The 22,954-nt window shown below is 63.2% G+C and overlaps 5 protein-coding genes across 5 annotated transcripts; 2 read left to right on the forward strand and 3 right to left on the reverse strand.

The window, feature by feature from the left end:
• Nucleotides 1-667: 667 nt before the first annotated feature.
• On the reverse strand, nucleotides 668-1,282 carry MNEG_1785 (hypothetical protein; the record flags this gene model as incomplete). Its single annotated transcript, XM_014049730.1, has 1 exon — nucleotides 668-1,282. The coding sequence occupies one exon, from the start codon at nucleotides 1,280-1,282 to the stop codon at nucleotides 668-670; it is 615 nt and encodes a 204-aa protein (XP_013905184.1).
• Nucleotides 1,283-1,870: 588 nt separating this feature from the next.
• On the forward strand, nucleotides 1,871-7,344 carry MNEG_1786 (hypothetical protein; the record flags this gene model as incomplete). The annotated part of the gene is made up of 10 exons (XM_014049731.1): nucleotides 1,871-2,101; nucleotides 2,192-2,554; nucleotides 2,822-2,958; nucleotides 3,099-3,201; nucleotides 3,399-3,491; nucleotides 4,761-4,817; nucleotides 4,934-5,023; nucleotides 5,177-5,260; nucleotides 5,397-5,582; nucleotides 5,758-7,344. 10 exons carry the CDS (start codon nucleotides 1,871-1,873, stop codon nucleotides 7,342-7,344), a joined length of 2,931 nt encoding a protein of 976 aa, XP_013905185.1.
• Nucleotides 7,345-8,928: 1,584 nt separating this feature from the next.
• On the forward strand, nucleotides 8,929-13,681 carry MNEG_1787 (oligopeptidase B; the record flags this gene model as incomplete). The annotated part of the gene is made up of 10 exons (XM_014049732.1): nucleotides 8,929-8,951; nucleotides 9,137-9,293; nucleotides 9,517-9,781; nucleotides 9,959-10,072; nucleotides 10,344-10,453; nucleotides 10,625-10,768; nucleotides 11,028-11,522; nucleotides 12,182-12,268; nucleotides 12,511-12,611; nucleotides 12,805-13,681. The coding sequence occupies 10 exons, from the start codon at nucleotides 8,929-8,931 to the stop codon at nucleotides 13,679-13,681; spliced, it is 2,373 nt and encodes a 790-aa protein (XP_013905186.1).
• A 1,626-nt stretch (nucleotides 13,682-15,307) lies between these two features.
• On the reverse strand, nucleotides 15,308-16,161 carry MNEG_1788 (hypothetical protein; the record flags this gene model as incomplete). Its single annotated transcript, XM_014049733.1, has 2 exons — nucleotides 15,308-15,595; nucleotides 15,955-16,161. The coding sequence occupies 2 exons, from the start codon at nucleotides 16,159-16,161 to the stop codon at nucleotides 15,308-15,310; spliced, it is 495 nt and encodes a 164-aa protein (XP_013905187.1).
• Nucleotides 16,162-21,607: 5,446 nt separating this feature from the next.
• MNEG_1789 (hypothetical protein) lies at nucleotides 21,608-22,664 on the reverse strand (the record flags this gene model as incomplete). The annotated part of the gene is made up of 3 exons (XM_014049734.1): nucleotides 21,608-21,844; nucleotides 22,069-22,390; nucleotides 22,654-22,664. 3 exons carry the CDS (start codon nucleotides 22,662-22,664, stop codon nucleotides 21,608-21,610), a joined length of 570 nt encoding a protein of 189 aa, XP_013905188.1.
• Between the last annotated feature and the right edge of the window lie 290 nt (nucleotides 22,665-22,954).

The raw sequence follows: 22,954 nt of genomic DNA on the forward strand, positions 1-22,954 counted from the left end.
GGGGGGGGCCGAGCCGCCAGTCAGCTCTTGGAACTGGAGTGGTGACCAGGCACGGGCCGCAGGGGTTGCAGGTGGGGGCCCCGCAACAAGGGGTGACAGGACTCGAACATTTAACAGTAAGTACTATTGAAACAAGAATGCCGAAGTACGTGCACCACCGCCTGTGTGAAACAAATGTAACACCGCCGTTGCAGCGATGCACCCAGCGCTGCGGCGCAGCACCCGGGCGCGCCCGCCGCCGCAGCCCTGCCAGCCTGCAGGCTCACCGTGTCGTCTGGGTACTGCCGCGTGAGCAGCTCCGCCGCCAAGATGAAGTCGTCCACCGCGCTGCTGCCCGCGGCCCCAGCGCCACCGCGCCGGCTGCCCCCTTCGCTGTCTGAGCCCCGCTCCTCATCCGATGTCGCCCGCGGGGCGGCCTGCTGCTGCGGCTGCTTTGTCCCGAGCAGCAGGGGCGGCGCTGGCCCCAGGAGCCCGGCCTGCTTCAGGAGGCTGCGTCGCCGCGCGCCGAGCAGGCCGCTCTGCTGCAGATTCTTGTACTGAGGCGGCAGCGAGGAGGGCGGCGCGTGTGAGGCGTGGCAGCTGAGGAGCTGGGGTCAAAAAAGTGCCGGCTGCATGACCCTTCCATCTTCCAAGGCTACCGGTGCAAACGCATGCAGCACCCGAGCTCTCAAAGCACGCCTGCTGGGCGGCACCGACCCACCTGCGGCTTGACCTCGGAAAAGTCGATCAGCCGCAGCGTCAGCGGTTCTACGTCCGCTTTCTCGGCGCCGCGCCCAAAGAAGCCGGCAAACAGCCCCGCCAGGCCGCCCGGCTGCAGCGCCGGCAGCTCGCGGCGCCCCTTTGCTGCCTCGCGGCGCAGCGCCTGGTAGCCCTCGCGGCACTCGTCACAGTGGAAGAACCGCCCCGAGCCGCCGCCGCCCGCCTGCCGCGCGCCGCCTGTGCCGCCGCCGCCGCCGTTGGCCTCGGGCCGGCACTTCCCGTGAAACCACCGCCGACAGCCGGCGCAGCGCGCGCCGCGGCGGCCGGGCTCGGCGTCGATCGCGGTGCGGCAGGCGGCGCAGAAGACGCAGCGGTCGGCGTACCATTCGTTGTCGTGCAGCCGCGCCCCGCCGGCGGGCACGCCAGCGCCGCCGTATGGCGGAGTGGGGCCAGCGTCGGCGGCGGCTTCGGCGGCCGCGAGCTCCTCGGCGGCCAGCGCCTGCAGCCATCGCTGGAATTTGGGGTCCTCGCTGCCGGCGCCAGTGGCAGCGGCCGCGGCGGCGCCGCTGCCTACGGAGGCCATCCTAGAGCGGGTCGTGCGATGCGATCATCTAGTCGAGCGCGACCACGACGCTGGCGGGTGCGCGGAGCGTGGGTACTGGTGTGGGCACGAGCTGCGCTTAGACAAGGAGGGGCACCTCATGCATGGTTGCGCCCTACCGGTCTGGCAGCCGCTTGCGTACCTAGCGAGTGGCGGTGGAGGGCGCCCAGAGCGGCTGCGGGCCCACGGCAGCCCATTGATGTGGGCAAAGGGCGCGCGCGGGCCATGGCTTAGCCTGAAGCAGAGAAGGGCGCCGTTGTGACTGCTGGTATCGGCAGGACTCAGCGCAAACGCTGATCCCGTGATGGTTAGGAACCGCGCCTTCGCAGGTGCCATGGCTGTTGAAATGCGATGTGCAATAGTTTGCTTGCAGTACGGTAAGGTCGTATACCGCAGCTTCTGAATGTATGGTACCGGTATGTTAAGGCAGCGATGGGGTATGATATGATATTCAAAGCGCATGATCTGCTGCGTGATCGGCAAATTGTCGTCTAATACCGTACGGTACAGTACCTTCGGCTTCAGATGATCACATAGATCTTTATATCGTTCCTACCGTAGTCTGCACACATGGCAGCTCGATTGGCCCTGTGTGCCCTGCTGGAACGTCTGGGGACGTACGACGCAGATGAGGCCCTTTTAGAATATATCTGCACGCTTTTAGAAGATGCAGGTGACGACGATGCAGGCTCAGAGGCGCTGTTGGATCAGACGCGGGAGCTGCTGGCGGAGATAGCGCCGCGCTTTACGTCTGCGCACACGTCGGCGCGGCAGCAGCAGATGGTGCTGGACCTCTTCGAGGTGCGAGCTGAGGCATGGACGAGAGCTGCTTGCTGCCTAGTCAGAGCTCATGAAGGCCTCTCCCTATTACATCGTACCACCACAATCCAGGCGGCTCGGTCTGGAAGCAACAACGGCAGCAACAGCAGCAGCAGCAGTGGCGAGCCACATGTGCCCAGCCCATCTGACACCGTCACCGCGGAGGCGCTAGTTGCGAGCCTCAGGCAGCTAGAGATTGACGCCCTCGCCTGCGAGAGCACCAGCGGCGCTTTGCGCACCGGCAGTGGCAAAGTTGGTCGCACTGCCAGCGGCACCGGCCACTCCCATGCACATGATGTCAGCACTGCAGCGGGTGATGGCATTGAAAACGCAGACCCAGGCACTGTGGCAGCGCTGCGGGAGCTGTGCTCAGGCGCACCTTCGGACGCATTCCTTGCCCACGTTCTGGCCAGGCGCTGTTGTGGTGATGCTGAGGTGAGTCCTGTCGGCGGATGTTGATGGCAGCTACAGTCCCGTGGTTAAGTTGTCCACTGGATAACGACTGCGATGTAAGACACAGGCGTGCTTGATGACGCTGCGCACTAATCTGCTGGCTCAGGCTGCAGATCACCACGTGCGTGTGTGTGTGTGTGTGTATGGGTGGGTGGGTTAGTGTTTGTGTATGTGTGAGCGGCTTGCAGGTTCCTTGCAACAGCGCCGATCCTGCATGCTGGGGCCCGCAACAAACGTTGCGTGCGGCAGGCCGCGGCGGGGTGGCTGGTGGAGCATGATCTGGATCGCGAGGAGGCGGCGTGGCGGCAGGAGCAGGACGAAGGCCGCCAGGAGGCGCAGCGCAGCGAGCGCGAGCGGCAGAAAAGCAAGCAGGCCCTCCTGGCGAGGTGAGGGACAGAGGCGCACGACAGCAACTCATTTGACCTTGTCTGTAGACGACCTCAAAAGTTGGTCAAGAGGATACAATTGCAGGCAACAGCTGTACCTGCATAACATAACGTGATACCATATCCACCACATACGGCAGGTTTGCCCTGGAGGCGGTACCTGTGCCAACTGACGGAAAGCAGAAGGCGCGGCCTGTGGAGGCATGGGCAGCGGGCAAAAAGCAGCAGCAGCCATCTGGCAAGGTACGGCTTGGGCGCTTGAGAGCAACGTCGGCGCCTGCTTCAAGGCGTTGCGGGCGGCTTGTGCCAGGACGAGCGCTCACCACTTGCGAGTTGCTTTGATGAGTGCACAGCCCTTCCACCCTCGATGTACCGACTGCCCGCTGCTCACGGTCCACATGCGCGCTCAGTCGTGCGCTCAAATCTCAACCTTTCACCAGGTGCGCTACCTGGAGGGGAGGGTGGTCAGCTCAACCGGCCAGAAGTACATCGTGGAGAAAGCTGAGGAGTATGACGGCGGTAGCCGCGGCAAGGTGCGCAGTAGGCCATGGTGGGTGCAGACAGGGGCATGCATGCGTGTGTACGAGCTGTCGGTTGGGTGCAAACACTTTGTCGATCGGCAACGCTGATTATCTGAGGCCCCGCCATTTGACAACATCAGCCTGGTCGTCGACGCTACACAGGTGTACACCAAGGGCAAGAGGGGCAAGGGATTTGTATGAGCGCTCCTGACAACTTGTCCAGGCTTGCGGGGCCATCAGAGCAGCCAGATAGAGCTGCCGTCATCGTTTGTCGTCGTGACGTGTCGATCTCCTACTGTACCATCGTCAGCGGACGGCCGTTCAACCAGCAGCTCATCCCATCTGTGATACTCTCAAGCTTGTTCTGTCAATTTTATATGGCCTTCCAAGCCGCAGAGACTGTAAGAAACATGCTCGCAAAGCAGGGGGTTTGTGTAGTCACGTTGTATGGTCAAAGGCATCATGGCGTGAGCAGACCAAGGGTGCAAACAACATTGTGCCATTGACATACAGTTCTGTGTAAGAGCAGGTTGGCATGCCGTTGCGGGGCCGTTCACCTCCCATACTGGGGCAATTTCCCTTGTGGGCCACGTGGGATACGAAACGACAGCCACTGCTGGCGACGAGCTACAGCACTGCACGAGCTGCAGAGCCCATGTGACGTGTAGCTGCCAACTCCAATGATTTTTAATAATTCAGTCCGTCATGGCATTTCGCTTCCCCTACCGGTATACCGCTTGTATTCACTGATTGCAACCGCGATCAGCGATCTGGGCCTTCTGGGCAATCTCAAACTTTTCTCAAAGGTTTTCTGGCGCTTTTAAATGTATGTGAAACCTCACAAATTCCTTGAGCCGGCGATCTGACGAGCCAGTGGAACTTCGCAGGAATCGTTGAACGGCGGCATTGCTGGTCCAAATGGTGAGCACAGTTGCAACTCAGGTGCATGTTACGTGGCAGGCACACGTGCTGTGGGCAAGGATAGCACCTTGGCTGTCTGGTCATCTATCTGTTGAGTACGGCACCGGTGGGTCGCGGCTCCATGCAGCATGCCTGACATGTCCATCATTGCAGGGCACCCAAGCAGACATGTTACAAGTCGATTCAATGGGTGGCAACAGTGACATGCTCATTGCACGGCTGACGGTTCAGGTGCGCCGTGTGGCTGTTGGCTGGCAAATTTGAATCCTTACGGCAATTTCCTGGACCATCTTCCAAGCTCTGCGTTCAAACTCATGCTGCGGCTCTTGTTTCCTTGATCCTTGTTCGAATGGTGCACAGGCAGATCAGCTGCGTCAGGCGCACAAGGCGCTCAAGCTGCAGCTGGAGCAGAGCGAGGTGCGCGGGGGTTGGGTGCTTGCCCCTTTCATCTGGGCGGCACTGTAATCGAATGCCCTTGTGCTTCCTCACGATCAGCTGACATGCATGAGGCACATGCCGCGTGCGAAACGCAGGCAGAGAAGCGGCGGCTGCAAAACAAATTGGTCAACCCCTCGCCTGCAGCGCGCAACCAGCGAGATCTCCTGGTCCAAACGCAGGCGGAGGTAGGGCCCCAAGATCGCAACAGCTATGGCTACATGGTTCCTGAGCGCCTTGGAATCTAGGCCTAACACCCGCTTTTCCGCGATCTCGATGATACGTGTGCAAGCGCCCTACCCCCCTGATGTCTCACATCTCCGCACGCCCTGCTCCTTCAGGCCGCTGTCTTGAGGCACAAGCTTCATGAGGTGACCAGCCAGCGCGACGCTGTGCTGGTGTCAAAGGCGGCCCTGCAGGCCCAGGTGCGAGGTAGCACCTGCTTCTGGCACAAGCCTTACGCCCACAAACCGTTCTCTTGCTGCTCTCGAACCCGCCAGACGCTGTCGCGGCACCCCTTGTCCACTGCCGCACGCGTGGGTGCCCTCAAACCCTTCTCAGGTGGCCCAGTTGATGGAGCTCGCGGCACATGCAGCCGAGGGCCGGCGCGCCACAGCGCTGGCCGCGGCGCTGCATGCACAACTCTCGGTCCTGTGCAGCAGCATCGGCGCCGACGAGGCCGCTGCCGCCGATGGCGACGACTGGGCGGACCGGAAGATCGCGGCACTGTGCCTCTGGGTGGCCGAGGTAGGCAGCCGGGATTTGCCGCGACGCCTCTGGAATTGTTACGCGTGCGGTTGCAGCTGATCCAGTATGATCACTGGTGTGCCGCACACGCTGTTGATGCGCTCCAAGCTGTGTGAGCTGCAACCTGATCGCAGTGTGTCGATCGGCGCTAGCCATGCCCCATCCCCACTTGCAGGCACACCAGCGGATGCAAGTCTTGGCCTCTCAGATTCACGAGTCGGAGACCAGCCGGATGGCGCTCCGAGACCAGGTCCTGCAATGCCAGCCACATGCGCAGCAGCAGGCGGTCATGGCGCCAGAGGCTGACAGCGCCTTGACATCGGGACCGGCGCCTAACCAGTTACTTGCGGCGCCAGCGGCCCTGCTGGCCAGCCCCGTGGATGGCAGGCTGGACGCCACTGCGACATCCACACTGATATGGGGTGCGGAGGGTGTGGCGGCCCTGCCGTTTGCAAGCCCCGCAGGCAGCCCGGCTGTCACCCACCGCAGCCACACAGCCGCAGCCGATGCAGACGCTGCCCCGGGTGCGGCAGGAAGAGACCAGGGCGCGATGGGCGTCTCGATCGCGGCTGGCGTCGATGGCGGCAACGACAAGGGCAGCGGCGCACCATCGTCAACAGAAGCAGCAGAAGACGCAACGCCCGGCGCCGCTAACGGTGCCGCCCAGGCCTCTCCAGGCGACGCGTCGTTTGCATCTGCGGCGTCAGTGTCCTTGTCGGCGCAGGTGGCCGGCGGTGCGCTCACGCCGCCAGGCAGCGTCAGCTGGCCGGCGTTCCCCGGGTTCAGTACGCCCATGTCCCGTGTGCCCTCCTCTACGGGCAGCGCGCGCCCCGCCGCAAGCCCCAGCAGCGGAGCGCTGGGCATGCTGAGCGCGATGTGCGACGGCATAACGCCGCGGCGCCTGCTGCCCTCGCCGCATGGGGCGGCCAGGGCTGAGGACTCACCGCTGCGCTCGGCACGAGGGTCGCCGACCGCGGCAGGCGGCCTGGCTGAGCTGTTGGGTGGCACCGCGTCTGCTAGCAGGCCCCGCGCAGCAGCTGCGGACAGCCAAGAAGAGGGCCACCTGGATGGCCTCGCTGCTTGCCCGCTGCTGAGCCCAGTGCGGGCGAGCGAGCTGGGCGCAGACGCCGTGCGTGGCAGTCCGTTGGCTGCTGGCTTGTCGCCGCTGCGCCGTGTGCCGGCGCTGTGGGGCCGGCCAGACTGCGGAGAGGAGGGCGCCGCAGCTGTTGCCGCAGCGGCGGTGCGCTTGGTGATGGCAGGGCGCACAGAGGACAGTGTGCAGGGGGCAGATAGTGATGACGACGCTCGCAGTGACGGGCCGTTGGCGTCAGAGGCGGCGGGCAGCGAGGCTGGCAGTGCGGAAGCTGAGGAGGTGCAGCAGGTTCAGCAGGCAGGAGCGCGGGCGGCAGGGATGGCGTCGCAGCAGCAGCAGCCCCGGCGCCGCCGCAGAGGCAGGCGCCTGGTCAAGCTGCTAGTTGCGGCTTCGCTGGTTGGCGCGGGTGGCATTGCTGCCCGCAGGTTGAGGCCCGAGACAGTGCAGGTGGCAAGGGAGCAAGCGGAGCGAGCGTGGGTAGCGTCGCAGCGGGTGTGCCGCGTGGCCTGGCGCAGGCTGCGGGCCAGCAAGGGGGTTCAGGCGGTGCTGACAAGGTGGCAGTCACGCCGCCGGTCGGTGCAGGGTACGGCACCCAGCATCGGCAAGCAGGAGCAGGTTGAGGCGGTGGTGCCCCAGGGCCAGACCGCTGCAACGGAGGGCGGCGCGTGAGTTTGTGCAGGTTTGTTGCTGGCAGTGCAATACAGCGGTACATATTTCAGATAGGTCTAGGAATGTCACTGATGACCCAGTTCAGCCGCCAGCAGACATTGATTTGGACCAAATGGGAGGCATGAGCCCGACTTGATCCAGGTCCATTTACAGTATGTTGGCCGAAACGTGATCACAAATTTTTGACAGTGTACTTAGCTTAGTGGTCAAGGTCGAGCTGCTGTGTAAACATACTGCGAATGACGACTGGTGGAAGCACATTCACTGCTTGCTCAGCAGCGACCAAACGCCCATGCAGCAGCTTGTCCCAGCTGCGACTGAGGGCCAAACCCAAATGGACCTTTGTGCCCCCACAAGAGACATGGCCATTACGGCTTGTGCTCTTCAACGATGAGCCCCAACACCTGGTCGGCAAACTTTTGAAACGGTTCCTGCGCCAGCGCCACCTCCAGCGCCTGCAGTGGGAGACAGGCGCAATGTGGCAGGATCAACGGTTGGCATGGAGCTTGCCGCAAAGCGTGCACAGCAGGGCGCGTTGAGTGAAAAGAGAGACACAGCAGCTGCTGCAGCGGCCGCTCGGCTGGGTGCGCACGAGCGTCATCCCAAGTGCTGTGCACCTTTTCGCGGTCTGGCGCGCCATCAATTTGCAGCAGCAGCTGCTGCAGCCGCTCGTCCTTCAGTGTCAGCGCTACACTCGGGTCGTCGGCTGCGGGGCACGCCGTCAAAGGGGCCTGTAAGAGGAGAAGTAGCAACGGAGGCGCTGCAGCGCGCAACATCCTTACGCACGACACAGGGCCCGCAACTCCCGAAAAGGCATCGCAGCAAACGCGCCGCTTGCCAGGTGTGGAATCGCCAGCGAATGCGTGTTCCGTGCTCACCTAGCCGCTGCAGCTGGGAGACGGTGACCGCAAACCCGCTGGGGTCCTCGGGGGCCGGCTCAGCGGGTGCCGCCGCTTCCCGCTGCGGCGCTGCTGTGGAGAGCGGGAAAGGGCGGCAGTGACGCAGGGTATGGTGCTCCATGACCGCACACTTTTTTCATTCAGGATCTGCTGCCACATCAAAAAGACACATACGCATGTACACAGCGTGTGCACAGGTGCATGCGGGTATGAACGCGGGGCCCCACAATGCGTCAGCCCCTTGCAACGGCAGTCTAGCACTTGCCTGCTCCATCTGCTGGCACAGCGCGCGCCTGTATGGCGAGCACCTTGCCCGGCACATCTTGCCGCTTCTTGATGGACCGCACGGTCACCCTGATGGCACCTCGTAGTTGGCGTGCGGCACTCTCGGGCATCACGCCGAGCACCAACCCGTCGGCTGTGCTGCAGCGCAGCTGCCCGCCGGCGGCCTCGTCGGCTGCAACCGACAGCTCCTGGCCCGGTTTGACGCTGTCCGTGCTGATGTCTGCATCTGTGGCTAGCTCAATGTCGAAATCGACCTTTGGAGGCATGGCACCCTTACTATCAAAAGATCTGGCGAGACGAGGCTGACACGTAGATCTGCGCTGCCTTATGCGTTTGTGCGTCTCTTCTTCTTTTCGTTGCCCGCTGCTTTGCCAAATCGGGGATCGACGATCGGGGATCGATGCTGCAGCTGCGGTGTCACTCGTGCGCTCGCTGCAGCTGCAGCGGCCGGCGCTTCTGCCCACCGCCACCGCGTCATGTCACCTTAGCGCCCAGTACTTCAGCTGGCTGCCGGCCCTACCTTGGCGTCGACGCAAGCAGGAGGACGGGAATGCTGCATACGTACCGCCTCAATACCCGGAGCGGCCCGAGCTGCGAGCGATTGGCAGCTTTCATTACGAGGACCCATTCAGCTGGCTGACCCTGCGGCGGCATGCCGCAGAGGTGCGCCGGCTGCTGCAGCATGAGCGGCGGCACTACGATGCGCTCGCGGCCGGGTGGAGGCGCGAGAAGCAACGACTTGTGGACGAGATACGGCGCCACGTGGTGGGTGAAGCCTCCAATGCGTGCCGTTCCAATCTGCTCAATGCATAATACAGCTGAGGGGGTATAGACACTCATACTCCAGACCGAGAGGATTATATGATCAGCAGGCCAGGCTTTCACACAGCAACGTCTCTCCACAAATGTTGGGCTTGACCGTACCTGGAGCGCATCGCTGCAAACAACGCCCTGCGCCGCAACTGCATGCCACCCACATACACACCAGGACGAGCAGCACGCGAGCGAGGGCCCTGCGCCCCCTGAACGCGCCGGCGCCTACCTGTACTTCCCCGGGCCGCCTGGCGCCGCCAGCGGCCAGCCCAGCCTGCTGCGCCGCCCCGCCAGGGGCGGCGCCGGCGTCAGCGGCGGCGGCGACAACGAGGGGTTCGGAGGGGCCCCCCAGGTTGAGAATGACGAGGTTGTGCTGAGCGATGAGATCATCGAAGGGGACGCAGCGCGGCTGTCGCAGCGCCTGGGCACCCCTGTGAGGGGTGAGCACGGCCTTGGGCTGTGGGCACGACTTTCTGGGTTCGGTGCCCCTCGCGCTCTAGCTTGAATGGCATTTCGTCAGGCAGGGCTGAGTGAGTGCAAAGTATATGCTTCCCCGCACTACGGCCATTAACGTGCGTGTCCGGGGCCCGTCCTTCACCGCGGCCTTCGTGCCGCAGGCACTGAGGCGCGCTCCTTGAAGCTGTCACGCGACCACCGCCTGCTGGCCTACACGCTGCCCTTTGACGACAGCGGGGACGCGTGCTGCGGCTGCGTCAGGGACCTGGCTGCAGGTGGGTTCTGTTGAGGAATCCAAGCAGCGCCGCGCATCAGCTGTGGCGGACGGGGCCTGTCGCGAGTGTGGTACCCCCTCCCCGTCCTCCTTGAGTGTAGTTGTTGGAATTTGATGGTTGCTGTGATGGAGACGTTGCCCCGTCCTCCCTATACCCCCCCCCATCTTTGCCGCCCCAACCCCCCCATGGGCACACGCACTCAACCCAACTGCCACCTCAAACATGAGCCCCTTACAACATTACCCCACCTGCACCCCCAAACAACCACCAGGAACCATGCTTGACAGCGGCGTGCTGCCGCGCGCAGACGGGGTGGAGTGGTCGGCCGACGGCCGCTGGCTCTGGTACACAGTGCCCGACGACTCTGGCAGGCCCAGCCAGGTGCAGCCTTGGGGGCACTCCTGCATCGGGAGTTGAGCAGATTGTTATTGCTGCGTGCTGGCATGGACGGCCTTGCTTTGGCGTCCCTGCTGCCGCTGCAACAGGGCGCGGTGCTCCTTTTGGCATCTCAGGTAGTTGCCCTCAGGTAGTCGCCCCCGGCTGCTGTCGCAGGTATTCCGCCGCCGCCTGGGTGCCCCTGCGTGCGAGGACGCGCGCGTCTTTGAGGAGACCGACCTGTCACACTTTGTGTCCCTGACGCGCACCAAGGACTGGCGCTATGTGCTAATCAACAGCCACGCCAAGCTGGCGTCCGAGGTGGGGTGCACGCCGGCGCTGGTGTCCGTTCGGCTTGCTTGTGTTTCTGGCTCTCTCACACATTCTTGAGTGATGCCAACGTGCACATGCCAGCTTTGCACATTCTGCGTGCACGTCTCAAAAGCGCACTGACTTCACTTAAAAATTTTTTAAGTTTCACTCAAAAAATTTCAAGTCCTGCAATGCGGTCTGAACACCCTGGATCGCTTTATGAATTCGGAATTCATCACCACCACCCCAACCATCCACACCCCAACAGGTCCACTTGCTGGACGCCCACCAACCAGAGCTGCCCCCAGTTTGTGTCTCGCCCCGCCGCCATGGCCACGAGTACTTTGTCGAGCACTGGCGCGGCCGCCTGCTGCTGCTGACCAACGGGGGGGTGGCGGGGGCAGACTACCGGCTGATGACGCTGGGGCTCGAGGGGGTTTACGAGCAGCAGCAGCAGCAGCAGCAGCAGCAGCAGCTGCAGCTGCAGCAGCAGCAGCCGCCAAAACTCCAGGAGCTGCTCGTCCATGCTGACGAAAGCCGTGGCGGCGAAGCGGGCGATGGTGGCTGGCGGCTGCTCGTGCCAGAGCGCGAGGGGGTGTGCATCACGGACCTGGATGTGTTTGAGGGGGCTGCTGTGCTGCACGAGATGAGGGACGCGCGGCCGCGGCTGTCGCTGGTGCGGCTCAAAGAGGGCCTTGGCGCAGGCTGGGGCAGCGGGGGGGCAGGCGGCGAGGGCGGCAGTGATGAGGTGACGGTTGAAGAGGTGAGGCGTGAAGGGCGGCTGGAGATAATGTGGCGGAGGTTGTCTGCCGGTTCAGCACGTGTGCGTTGTGTAATTTCCCTATGCTGCTCGTGAAGCTCTGTCGGCCAAGGGAGCTAGGCAATATGCGCATCAACAGGGTGCCCTGGGCATGTGTACTCCTCCCTTTGCATTGCCTATCAAGTCTCCGTATTCCTTGACACTGTGCCTTTCTAACATCTCCAGAAGGCGCCTCCATGCGACCTGTCACAAGACCTGCATTCTCCCATCATTCCACCTGCTGACGCACGCAGGTCACCCTGCCATCCTGGGCCCTCGCGCTCAGCCCCGGTGCCAACCAGGAATACCAGTCCCCAAGCTTCCGGCTCGCTCTTTCGTCGCCCATCCACCCGCCAGCCACATTTGACCTTTCTCTGACAGACTGCCAGCTGCAGCTGCTGCAGGGAGGGGACGGGGCACAGCGGGGCGGCGGCGGCGGCGGCGGCGGCGACGGCGGCTATGGCAGCGGCTACGAGGGGAGCAGGGCAAGCAACTCGCGCTCGTCTACACGCAGCCCAAGTAGCGGGGGAGGCAGCGCGAGTGGCGGCAGGGGGGCGTGCACATTCCAGCGTGGCCCGTACACGTGCACGCGCGTCTGGGTGGCGTCCCATGACGGCGTGCAGGTGCCCCTGACCCTGATGCAGCGCGCAGACCTGCAAACGAGGGGCAGTGCGCCCGCGCTGGTGCACGTGTATGGCGCTTACGGCCAGGTGCGTGCTTGGCTGATGTCACTGGGCTGACGGCCCTCGCAGATGGAAGGTCCTGCATTGCAAGGCAACCTGCTTGAGCGAGCCAAGCAGACATGGAAACACACACACACACACGCACGCGCACGTGCACACATGAGTTAACATCCCCAAGCATGCATGTTCACAAAACGCGTTCCACCCCAACCTGGCGCTTGGCCGCTTTGGCTGTACCTCGCCCCAACGCGCCGTGCCGACCCTCTCAGTGCCTCGAAGCCGACTACGACCCCGGACGCCTCACCCTGTTGGACCGCGGCTGGGTGGTCGCGCTGGCCCACGTACGGGGCGGCGGCGAGCTCGGCAGGAGGTGCGCGGCGAGCCCATCCGCTCGCAAAGGAACTGCCTCGGCGCAAGCAACTCCGCAAGTAATGAGCATCACAAAGCGCATGTGGCTGCCTGCGCCTCGTCTTGAAAAGCGCTGGTGTGCTCTGCATGGGGGGCAGTAAACACACCCCAGAGGTTGAAGGCCGTGCAACCCACGCTCAACCCTCGTTCGGCAGGTGGCACGCAGCCGGGCGCCAGCTCAACAAGCCGAATTCCGCCCTCGACCTGCTCGCCTGCATGAGATGGCTTGCACGTTCAGGCCTGTCTGCGCCCGGCTGCGTCGCGGCGCACGCCAGCAGCGCCGGCTGCCTGGCGCTCGGCGCGGCCCTCAATATGGATCCCGTGCTGTTTGGCGCGGCGGTCTTTGAGGCGCCATTTGTGGACCTGCTTGGTTCGGTGTCACAGCCGGCCACCACCACCAGCCCAGGCAACAGCAACGGCGGCAGCAGTGGCGACGGTCGCAAAGGCTGCGGCTTGGAGAGCACAGGCGGGCGACAGCAGCAGCAGCAGCAACAGCAGCAGCAGCAGCAGCAGCAGCACATGCTGACCGAGCACGAACGGGACGAATGGGGCGACCCTGCCGCCAGCGCAGACGTGCTGCGTGTGCTGCGAGCACTGTGCCCCTACCACAACGTGGGTGTCAACGCGGCTGGCAGCGACGGCGGCGACAACGGCGTCGGCGGCTGCGGCGGTGGCAGCGAAGAAGCGGGGCGCGCCGTGTACCCTCCAGTGCTGATCAATGTGGGGCTGTCAGATGAGCGTGTGCCGTGGTCTGGCGCTGTCAAGTACGCAGCAAAGCTGCGCGCAGCCGCCGCACCGGCCGGAGTTTGCCCCGGCAACAGCCAGGCGACCGAGCATACGGCCACGCGCGGAGGACGGCGCACGGGGCCGACGGCGAGGGTGGGCCCACGCGTGGGCCGGGGCCAGGTGCTGCTGCGAGTGCAGGAGGGTGGGCATTTCAGCCTGGGGCTAGTCAGCAGGGAGGCGGGGGAAATGGCGGAGACCTACGGCTTTTTGGTGGGCGCGCTGGGCGAGGAGGGGGCAGGCCTGTGAGGGTCTAGGTTGTGACATCGTCTTGGCAGTCCAGCCTTGTCAAGAACGCTTGCCGGTGCCACCTGGGAAGCACCACTGGCTGCTGCTGTGTGATCTTCGGCTTGTAATGGACATTGTGTAGCGAGCGCATCCGACCTGCCCTGACACCATGGTGCTGATGCGAGACACGGTACCAGGGGTACTGGCTGCCTCTGCATGCCCCAACTTGTGACCAGACGCTCACCCAGCGACAAGCATCACACGAGCGGCAAAGGAGGGGCCTGCTTGTTACCGACCATGCAGCGACATGAGCGCCTTTTTCAGGCGCGCCGCGCTGTGGAGCGCGGCAGATGCAGTCAGGAAGCAACGTGCCAGTTCATACTCTTCTGTGTTGAGTTGCGGCGCAGGCACTTGGCGCGCAGCGCGTGGGGCAGTGGTGTACATTGGCGGCCATCAAACCCGCGAGTCCCGGGCCGGGTGCAAGGGACAGCGTGCCCACGAGGGCTGCTGCTGCTGCTGTTGCTGCTGCGTGAAGTGAGGTGCAGAGGGACGCGGCCGGGAGGGGCGGAAGTGTGGGACCCCCAGTGCCCGCAGGGCCGCGGCGGCGCCGGCAAGGCGTCTACCTGGTATCGAATTGTGCCTGTGCTAATCAAAGTTCGACATCTTTTCGCCATGCTTGCAGCCCCTGAAGCACGCTTAGCGCGAGACAAAGCCCTACAACCCAAAGCCCCACAATCTAGTCATGGGGCGCGTGCACGCACGCACCTCCGCATAGCCCGGGCACGCACGCAGCCGATAGAGGGAGCGCGCCCCCTCGGCAAAGCCGCGGCAACAGGGGGCGCGTGCGGACACCCGAAAGGGGGGCGGCCGCAAGAGAGGCCAGGAAGGGCACGGACCCCAGTCGAAAGGCCCCAGGGCGTGACCAGGGCGGGGAGGGGGCTGCGGCGCGCTTTCTGCGCCGTCCAGCTGCAGATCAGGAAAGAAAATTCGAGGGGGCGGCTCGGGGGCCGCCGCCGGCAGCGGCTGCGGCCCGCGGGTGGCGCGGTGCCGCCGCGCGGCGGGCGGCCCCATCACGGATCGGCGGCTGAGATATCGCCGAATAGGCATCGTCAAAACTCTCGTCGCACACGTGCTGGAAAAAGGCTCCGAGCGGACCATCAGAATTCGACAAAGGGCCCTGCCGCGGCCAGCCGCGCGTGCGCACCCCGGGCTTGCGCGCGGGGGCGAGGGGTGCGGCCGGCGTTTGGCGGGATTGGTGGGCAGCAGGGGTCTGCCTGGGTGCTTAGTGTGCAAGGAAGCACAGCGTATTCGACCAAACGCTCAACGACATCAATTGCTTCAATGCAGGCCAGGCCCTAACTGGCCTGGATGCTGGGTGGGTGGCGGTGCCTTGACGTATCACTACTGCTCCGGTTCCAGGCCGTCCAGGCCGCCCAGTCAGGCAATGCCGTGTGCGCAGGCGCGCACTCCAGCCGCCTGGCCGCGCCAATAGAGCGCTGCGGCCAACTGCAGGCGGCCGGGGGTGGTGCGCCGGCGGCCCCGCTGCAGACGCGTGCGAGCCGACAGCTGCCAGCTGCGGGCCCCACAGCACGGCCCGGCGCCAGCTGCGCACGTGCTCCGCGCCTGGCGCCTGCTTTTTAGCACGCCTCAGTGCTGCACGATGAAGCCCACGACCAGCAGCGCGGCGATCGCTATGAAGCCCCAGGCTATGTACTTGGAGGGGGTGGCGAAGTACTCCGGCCCCAGCCCCGCGGACGACACGGTGTTGACGCCGCTGAGCCAGGCCTGGTGGAGGGGGTCCAGGTAGTTGTCCCCCGCGCCCTCGCGCAGCGCGCGCATGTACTTCTCGGGGGGCGCCACCTCCGCCGGCAGTGTGGCCAGGGGGCCCGACACGAAGGCCTGGGCCACCACGCGGCGCCCGTCGTAGGTCTGCACCTGCGGGAGCAGGAGGGGAGCATGCCGCGCAGGCCGCGAGAGGGCGGGCGTTGGGAGAAGCCCAGGCCGTCGACCACGGGGGCGGAATAAGAGCGGCCTGTCAACGGCCCCAAAGATCGCAAAGCCTGTACCAGTCATGCACGCACGCCGTCGTCCGGGCGCCCCAGCTGCCACAAGCTGGCGCAACCAGCGAAGCCTGTACCAGTCATGCACGCACGCCGTCGTCCGGGCGCCCCAGCTGCCACAAGCTGGCGCAACCAGCAAAGCCTGTACCAGTCATGCACGCACGCCGTTGTCCGGGCGCCCCAGCTGCCACAAGCTGGCGCCGCCCCCTCCCGGAGGCCGCCCCATCGGCCCACCTCGATCTCCTTGATGACGTATCCGGCCTCCTTGCGCGCGATCGTGGCCATGTCCGCCGCCCTCAGCTTGTACAGCACGCCGTGGACGTGCTGCGTGAACGGCGGGTAGCGCGGCCGCGCCTGCTGCTGCTGCTGCTGCTGTTGGTCGTACGACGCCGTCGGGCTGCCGTCGCTGCTGCTGCTGCCGCCGCTGCCGGCACGCGGCATCGTCTCCAGGGTGGCATACCCTAAGAGTGTCGAGGTGAGTGGTGGCGCATGCGTGAGCGGGGCGCAGGAGCTCCTCGCGACCCTGCCCTGCAATCGCACTGCTGCTGTCAAAGATGCAGGTCCCACGCAGTTGCATAGACCCAAGCAGATGCAGAAACCCGGCCGTGGTCGCTCACCACCCCTGTGACGGAACCGCATGCGCACAGAAGGGTCTGGCACAAATGCGGCGTCGCGCGCCATGGGGCGTACGCCGCGCCGCAGCAGGCTCTGATAATGCATGCCGCAGCCATAGGCAAAGTGCCACACGCAGCCGGCCTCGATGGGGGTCGCCTCGCGGGGCAGGCACTGACCGGGTTCGCACAGGGAGGGGCCTGCGCGGGTGTGGGGCGAGGGGAGAGCGGTTGCGAGGCGTGCAAGAGTGAGAACCAGCAGCTCCAGCGGACCAACCCGGCAAGTCAGAGAACTTCCGCAAGGTCGCAGTTGAGCCTCTGCCTTTGTAGCAACAAGGTGCGCTTGTGCGGAGACCAATCGGGGGGCTGCGACATGCAGCAGGCGCAGCGCCTCGCGCCCCGAGCTGCGAGGCGGTTTCTCCTCAGCCCTGGCCCAGTGCGCTTCGGAGCTGGGCCGTGCCCGCGACCTCGACAGTTGTGACACAGGCCACGAACCTAGAAAAACGGCTTCAATAGCCCGGCGAGCCCTGTCCAGCGCCTCGTCCTGCGGATCCCGTTCCTGCTGTGGCCGCTGAGGGCTCAACACAGCAGAGACGAGCACTTGGAGCCTCCTAGATCCAGCGGCCCGACTCCGGTAGGCGACGCTGCCTGCACGGCGAACGCAGCGCCCGTGCACGCTGCTAGAGGCCGCCCTGGCCTGTGTCGACTTCATGATGATCGTATTAATGTCGAACTTTGAAAACGAATCGGGGATCTGCGTGTTCTTCAGCGATTCTGTCCTGCAGCGCACTCCACTTCCGAGTGGTGGTCAAGTGCCCGTTCCGAAGGGTGACAAGGCCGTTCCTATGAAAAACGCAAGCAATAGGTTGATTGTGTGCCCAAGCAGGCGTCTGGGTGCGCAACTGTGACGATGCCAGCAACCAGATTTTTTCGGCGCGAATGCTGCTCTGAGAACCCTGAGTGATTCGACACGTAGCTGTTTTAATGGTGTCATGTCATCGCATTCTTTCCACCTGCTCTAATCGAGCGATCACGCTGCCGGGGACGGGACGAGTCACCCCCAAATCGACAACTGCATCACAACCGCCAAACATGACCAGTGCCCGGGGTCGCTGCATGTCACCACCCTGATGCCCCGCTTGCCTGAAAATCTACACCGCTAACGGCACGCATAATTTCAAAATTTGCGTAGAAGAGACAGCGAGATGCTGCAACCTGGGTTTCCAGCTGTCCCGCGAGCAGTTGCCCAGCACAGGCACCCACAGGTGCATGGCAGGGGTACCCACTCGGTAAGCACTCTATACTTCATCACTGACCTGGGTATGTCACCTGCCCCCGCCCCCAAAAATGCACACATCAAGCGCTTTGCAGGGTGGGGACCCATCCCACAGCCATTGCTAGGCCTGGCTCATGACGCATTGACATGTACATGTGCTTGCCAGCGCTCAATACAGTACTGTATGCCGGAAGGGCGGCCTGCCACAGTCTGCCTGGTGGCCACAGAAGGACAGAGGCGGACGAATGGATGCACGTTGGCGGCACAGACATCAAATGGTGTTACTCACAGGGTGGTGTGCATGCAGCAGCACCACAGCCTGTCAAACGCACGTCTGGTGGCCTTGCACGCACTCGGCAGCTGGTTGCCATTTGGTTATCAGTGGGTGCACCATAGGAGCACAGCATCATTCAGATGTATGATGACAGAAGCACCAGCACTGGGAGAGGACAGTGGAGTTTGCTGCACGTATCAACCCAACTCTATCAACACGGCAGAGATCCAGATAGTGAGTCGCCGCGACTAGCAGACTCATACTTGCAGCACTGAGTCTGCATGCAGTCCTTGCCATCTCATGTAGTAAGTAGAAAAGCAACCGCCCCAATACCAATGCAGGTTGCACACTCAGTTTCCCAGTTGCTCAAACAGCCCCAAAATCAAACTGCTGCATGTGCACTTAACTCCCCAAAAATTTGTAGAGCAGCATGTAGGGATCCACCACACAATGCAAAGGAATTGAGCCCGTCGATGTATTGTCACGTTACTGTATTGTAAATCAGCTCTCAAAATCATCTATCACAGCATGCTGTTATTACATCAAGGCGCGCCAAACTTGAGGAAACGAAACCATGCTTTGCACATGACGGCCTGCCGTCCAGTGACATTGCACGGTTGGAGCAAGGCGCCATGGCGGGAGAGACCGGCACTGCAAGGATTTTGTTGAGGGTGTCCGGATACTGCACGTGTTCCTTGTGAAAGTTACAAATTGGCTGCGACAAGTTTTAAGATACTGTGTCTATTGCGCTTACCCGCAGCTCGAGCTGTTTCAGGACGAGCAGCTTTTTCCAACCCCCGCAAGGAGACTGTCAGGCTTTAGAGAGGCGGACACAGTCACGAGCCATACAATAATTTTACGAAATATATTGCACTTGAAAGGACGGAGTTTCTGTTGGCTGTCAAGGAGCACGCGATGAAGGGCGCGGTCCTGCTTTGCGTCAGTGCACTGCTGCTTTTGGCTCGACATTCAAGCGCTTCTGTGCCCGGTGAGGCTACTTGGGTAGCTGCTGTGCTCTGTGGGGCGTCCTGAGATGTGCTGCGGTCACCTCGCCATGCGCTCATGCAGCAGGAGGTGCATGCATGGGATGCTGCATCCTGCTAGTGGACAGATGGACGACAACGCCCGGACCAGCAACATATTTCAGTTTTGTGAAGTCAGTTCCGAGGCATCAGCTTTGGGCGCCAGTATGCGAAGCAGCAGTTTAAGCCCATACCATTGAGCAGGCTCATCGTTGCTGCTTCCCTGCGTGCAGACTGCCCAGACGACCAGCCCTTCGGCGAGTGCGCCAGCGGCAACCCCTGCGCCGATCCGAAAAAATCCTGCGGACCAGGAAGGTGGTGCCAGCGTGGGTGCGGATGTGACTTCAAATGCCTGGACAACGACGTTGTCACAGTGGCGGGATCCATGATGCTAGGGGTCGAAACTGAAGGAGACGACATTGGCGCGATTGACGCCACCGCCGCCATTGTGGCAACCCCTTCGCCGGCCCCTGCGCCAGCCCCCGCGCTGGCCCATTGGCCAAAGCCCACGCTGCTGCCGACACTCGGGCCAATCAGCCTACCAGGCAGGCCACACCTGCCAAACATAACAGCACTCGCCGAGGGCGTCCACGCGGCGCTCAGCAGCGCTGTGCGGGACGCCATCCTGCACGCCGTCAAGGTCAAGCCGGTGATGTGCCCAAACGGCAAGCCGCTGGTCGGCTGCATCCAGGACAGCTGCGCGGCCAAGCCGTGCAGCAAGTCGCAGGTCTGCGTGCCGACCTGCGGCAGCTGCACGACGCACAAGTGAGCCTTGGGAGGCGGGAACGCAGATGGCTGGGCCAGAGGATGTACGTGATTATGCAACATGCCTTGAAGCAGGCATGGCACAAAGTTCAGTTTTTGGCCTTAACTTCACACGGGCACAGGAAAGAGCCTGGCGCCACTCAGAAGAGTGGAGACATTTTGCATGCGACATGTTTGCCCCTTACTCGCGCAGGTGCGTCGACGTTGACCTGCCTTTCAAGATCCCAGATCTGCCCCAGCTGCCGTCACTGACGCTGCCCAAGCTCCCCAAGATGAGCCTTCCCAGGGTGAGCTTTGCCAGGAGGGCAAGAAATGACCCCGCTTTGCAGCGGCGCTACAACCCTGAGCCTGCTTGCGAGCGCCCCCCCCACATTGGCGAGGCTGCCGGCCCCAGCAGTTGCATCTGAATCCACTTGGATATAGCCAGGCCCATCCGTTCCTACGGCTCAACTCAACCTCTACACCTCGAATAAACCTCGCAGCCTCCCTGTAGCAAGAATGAGGCGATGAACATGATTGCCACGATCAAGACAATCCCCGCGCAACTGATGATGTCACAGGTGGGCAGGCCAAGAAAGGTCGACACTGGTGAACTAGTGCCCTTGCACATACAACCTTGCACCGCGCCCCTGTTGCTTACTGGGATGCGCACCAGGGTTTGCCTCTGACAACAACTTTCCCCCCTGCGGCTCACATTTGGACATCTACCCTTAGGAGCGGCACCTGTCCATCTCGTGCAGCTCATGCCCCAATGGCACCGTGTCCAAGCAGCCGGCGCTTACATGCACTTTGTGCCTGCCGGGGTGAGGCGACCCCCTGCCCTGGTTGTCTGTCAGCACCATGTTGCCCGTAAAATGCCTGCACACGTTGCATGCATGCCACCACGTTCCCCGTGGCACTGTTGTAAGCCCTGACCTGCTGCTCCCCGTGTTGAAACCCATTCCCATGCAGCACCTACGCCGACCGCGACCTGGCAATCTGCCGCCTGTGCAACAAGGGGTTCTACGCCAGCACCGCCGGCGCCCAGTTCTGCTCGCCCTGCCCAGCAAACTCATTTGCGCCCCTGCCAGGGTCCTTCCTGTGCATCCCCTGTCCACCAGGGTTCACGACGAGCGGCAAGAGGGCGCAGTCCAGCTGCGCCTTTGACGCCAGCTACAAGCTGTTCAAAATGCTCGGCTGATTAGCTTGGTTGACAACCGCCGGCCGGCTGCCGAAGCCGCTCAGCCATGGCGGCGAGCCAGCCGCGGCTGCCCTCACTTGCGCGCTGCACTGCGACCGCCTTGCCAAACACTCTACAAGCGAACCGTTAAGCCCAGTTATGCTTTGTTGGCAGCTGTGACGGCTCATGGCCCGAGCATGCCGCCAGTGTGTTGTATACGAAGCCCTTTGTGTGTTCGCATGCCCTCTATACTTGTTGTCGGAGCGCTACTTTCCCGCTTGCCGCCTTTCTAGCGGCTTCGTCCGCTGAGCGCGTGCCAGTGGAAGCATGGAGTATCAAAACTCCACAAGGACAACCCAACCCCTATAAACAGCAATCTGAAGGCATCCATGGTGGCTGACCCAGTAAGATCAAGTGCAAAGTTTTTACACAAGTAGGTGCATCCAGCTGGTCGGAAAACGGTCAAAACTCCTTGCATCACTTGTGCTGCATGCCAGTGTTGCCCGCAAACAATCTGTGCGTATAGCCACAATGTCATAGGCAGCAAGCGCTTTTGCAAGGCAAACTGAGGCGGGGCCAACATGATTCTGGCTCCCTGAACAGCGCGGGGCGTGGCAAGCTTGCCCCGATGTGCGCCGCAAGGGCGGGCACCAACAAACGCCCAGACGTGGGATGCCAGCCACCTCGGATATTCGTTTCTGCGCTCGTTGCATTGCACACGTTTCTTTGGGTAAAGTGCTGTACAAAAGCGTTAAAAGCACGAATTATAGCACAAGCCTGTCACATGAGCTGCCCGCGCTCCATCACGCCCGATGCCGCCTGCACCACCTGCAAGGCCGCAGCCCCCACGGCCGCAAGCGCGACCGCCACCGTCGCCGCCTCGCGGAGCGCCTGCGCCTCCGCAGTGATGCGCTGCGCGCTGCTCGACCAGGGGTCCAGGGCGACAGTGTAAAAGGCCCGCCAGAAGCACATCACGCCCAGCACGCCCGCGGCAGTGGCCACAGGCTCGCCGGGGCCCTGCAGGTGGTGCGGGTGGGTGTGCAGCGCGCTGGCTGGCGCAATTGGCGCGGCAACCGGCGGCGGGCAGATCCAGCTGTGCCACCCCTGTCCCACAGTCACTATCTCCCCATGTCCTGCAGTTACCATCTCCCCGTCCTCAAGTCACCATCACCCCCTGGCCTGCAGTAACTACCTGCCAGGTGCAGACTTGCACTAGGCCCCACCGCCCCAACCCCACCCACCTGAGCGGCCAGAGGCAGGGCGCTGGCAAAGTCCTCCGTGCCCACAAGCGCGCGGCTCTCCGCCGCCGTCACCAGCACCAGCTGCGCCGCCGCGATCGGCATCGACACGAGCCACGCCCACGACGTGGCGCGCAGCGCCTCGGGCACGCCGCGGCTGGCGGCGTAAGAGAGCCCGCCGGTGAGCGCGGCGGCGAGCACCCATGAGGCGGTCAGGGTGCACGTGAAGGACACGAACTCGAACCAGCGGTTGGGGTTAAAGTGCAGGGGGGCGAGCCAGCCCGGGAAGTCTGGGGCCAGCACTATGCTGGAGATCTGCTTCCATCTGTCACGGGCGCGGGTTGTTGTTGGTGCAGGGTGCGCTCAGTTTTGTGGAGCAGGACAAGGCGATGGTAAGGCAGTTGCAAGTTCAGTTTAGCAGCGTAGCAGCGCTTTCCGGGTCACGAATACAGCAGTGGTGGCAGCCACGGCTGTCGCGAATCGAGCCCAGGTCTGCCGAGAGTGCTCTAACGATGCACATGGGCGGGCAATTGCGCACGACATGCGGCTGTTGGAGTGCAGTGCCAGGGCGGGACAGCGGCCGGAGACAGGAAGGACATGCTCACAGGCTGAAGCTTATGAGCGCGATGCAGTCGCCTGCAGATCGAGAATGGGGGGCCGTGGGTCTTATGAGGGCGATCGGGCCGCCTGGATTTGCATGTAGCTCGCATCCCCAAGCCAAGACACTGTGTCAAACATCCCACAACCATCCCACAAGCATCACCCAGTCACCAGCCAGCAGCTCAGTGTTGTCTATGCCGGGCCTCAGGGCCTGGACGGGGCCTGGCGCCCGCTTGCGGCGCCTGCAGGTCCGCGGGAGCGCTGCTGCGGGAGGCGAAATCGCCCCACC

Source organism: Monoraphidium neglectum, assembly GCF_000611645.1.
Source record: "Monoraphidium neglectum strain SAG 48.87 unplaced genomic scaffold scaffold00187, whole genome shotgun sequence".
Lineage (NCBI taxonomy): Eukaryota > Viridiplantae > Chlorophyta > Chlorophyceae > Sphaeropleales > Selenastraceae > Monoraphidium > Monoraphidium neglectum.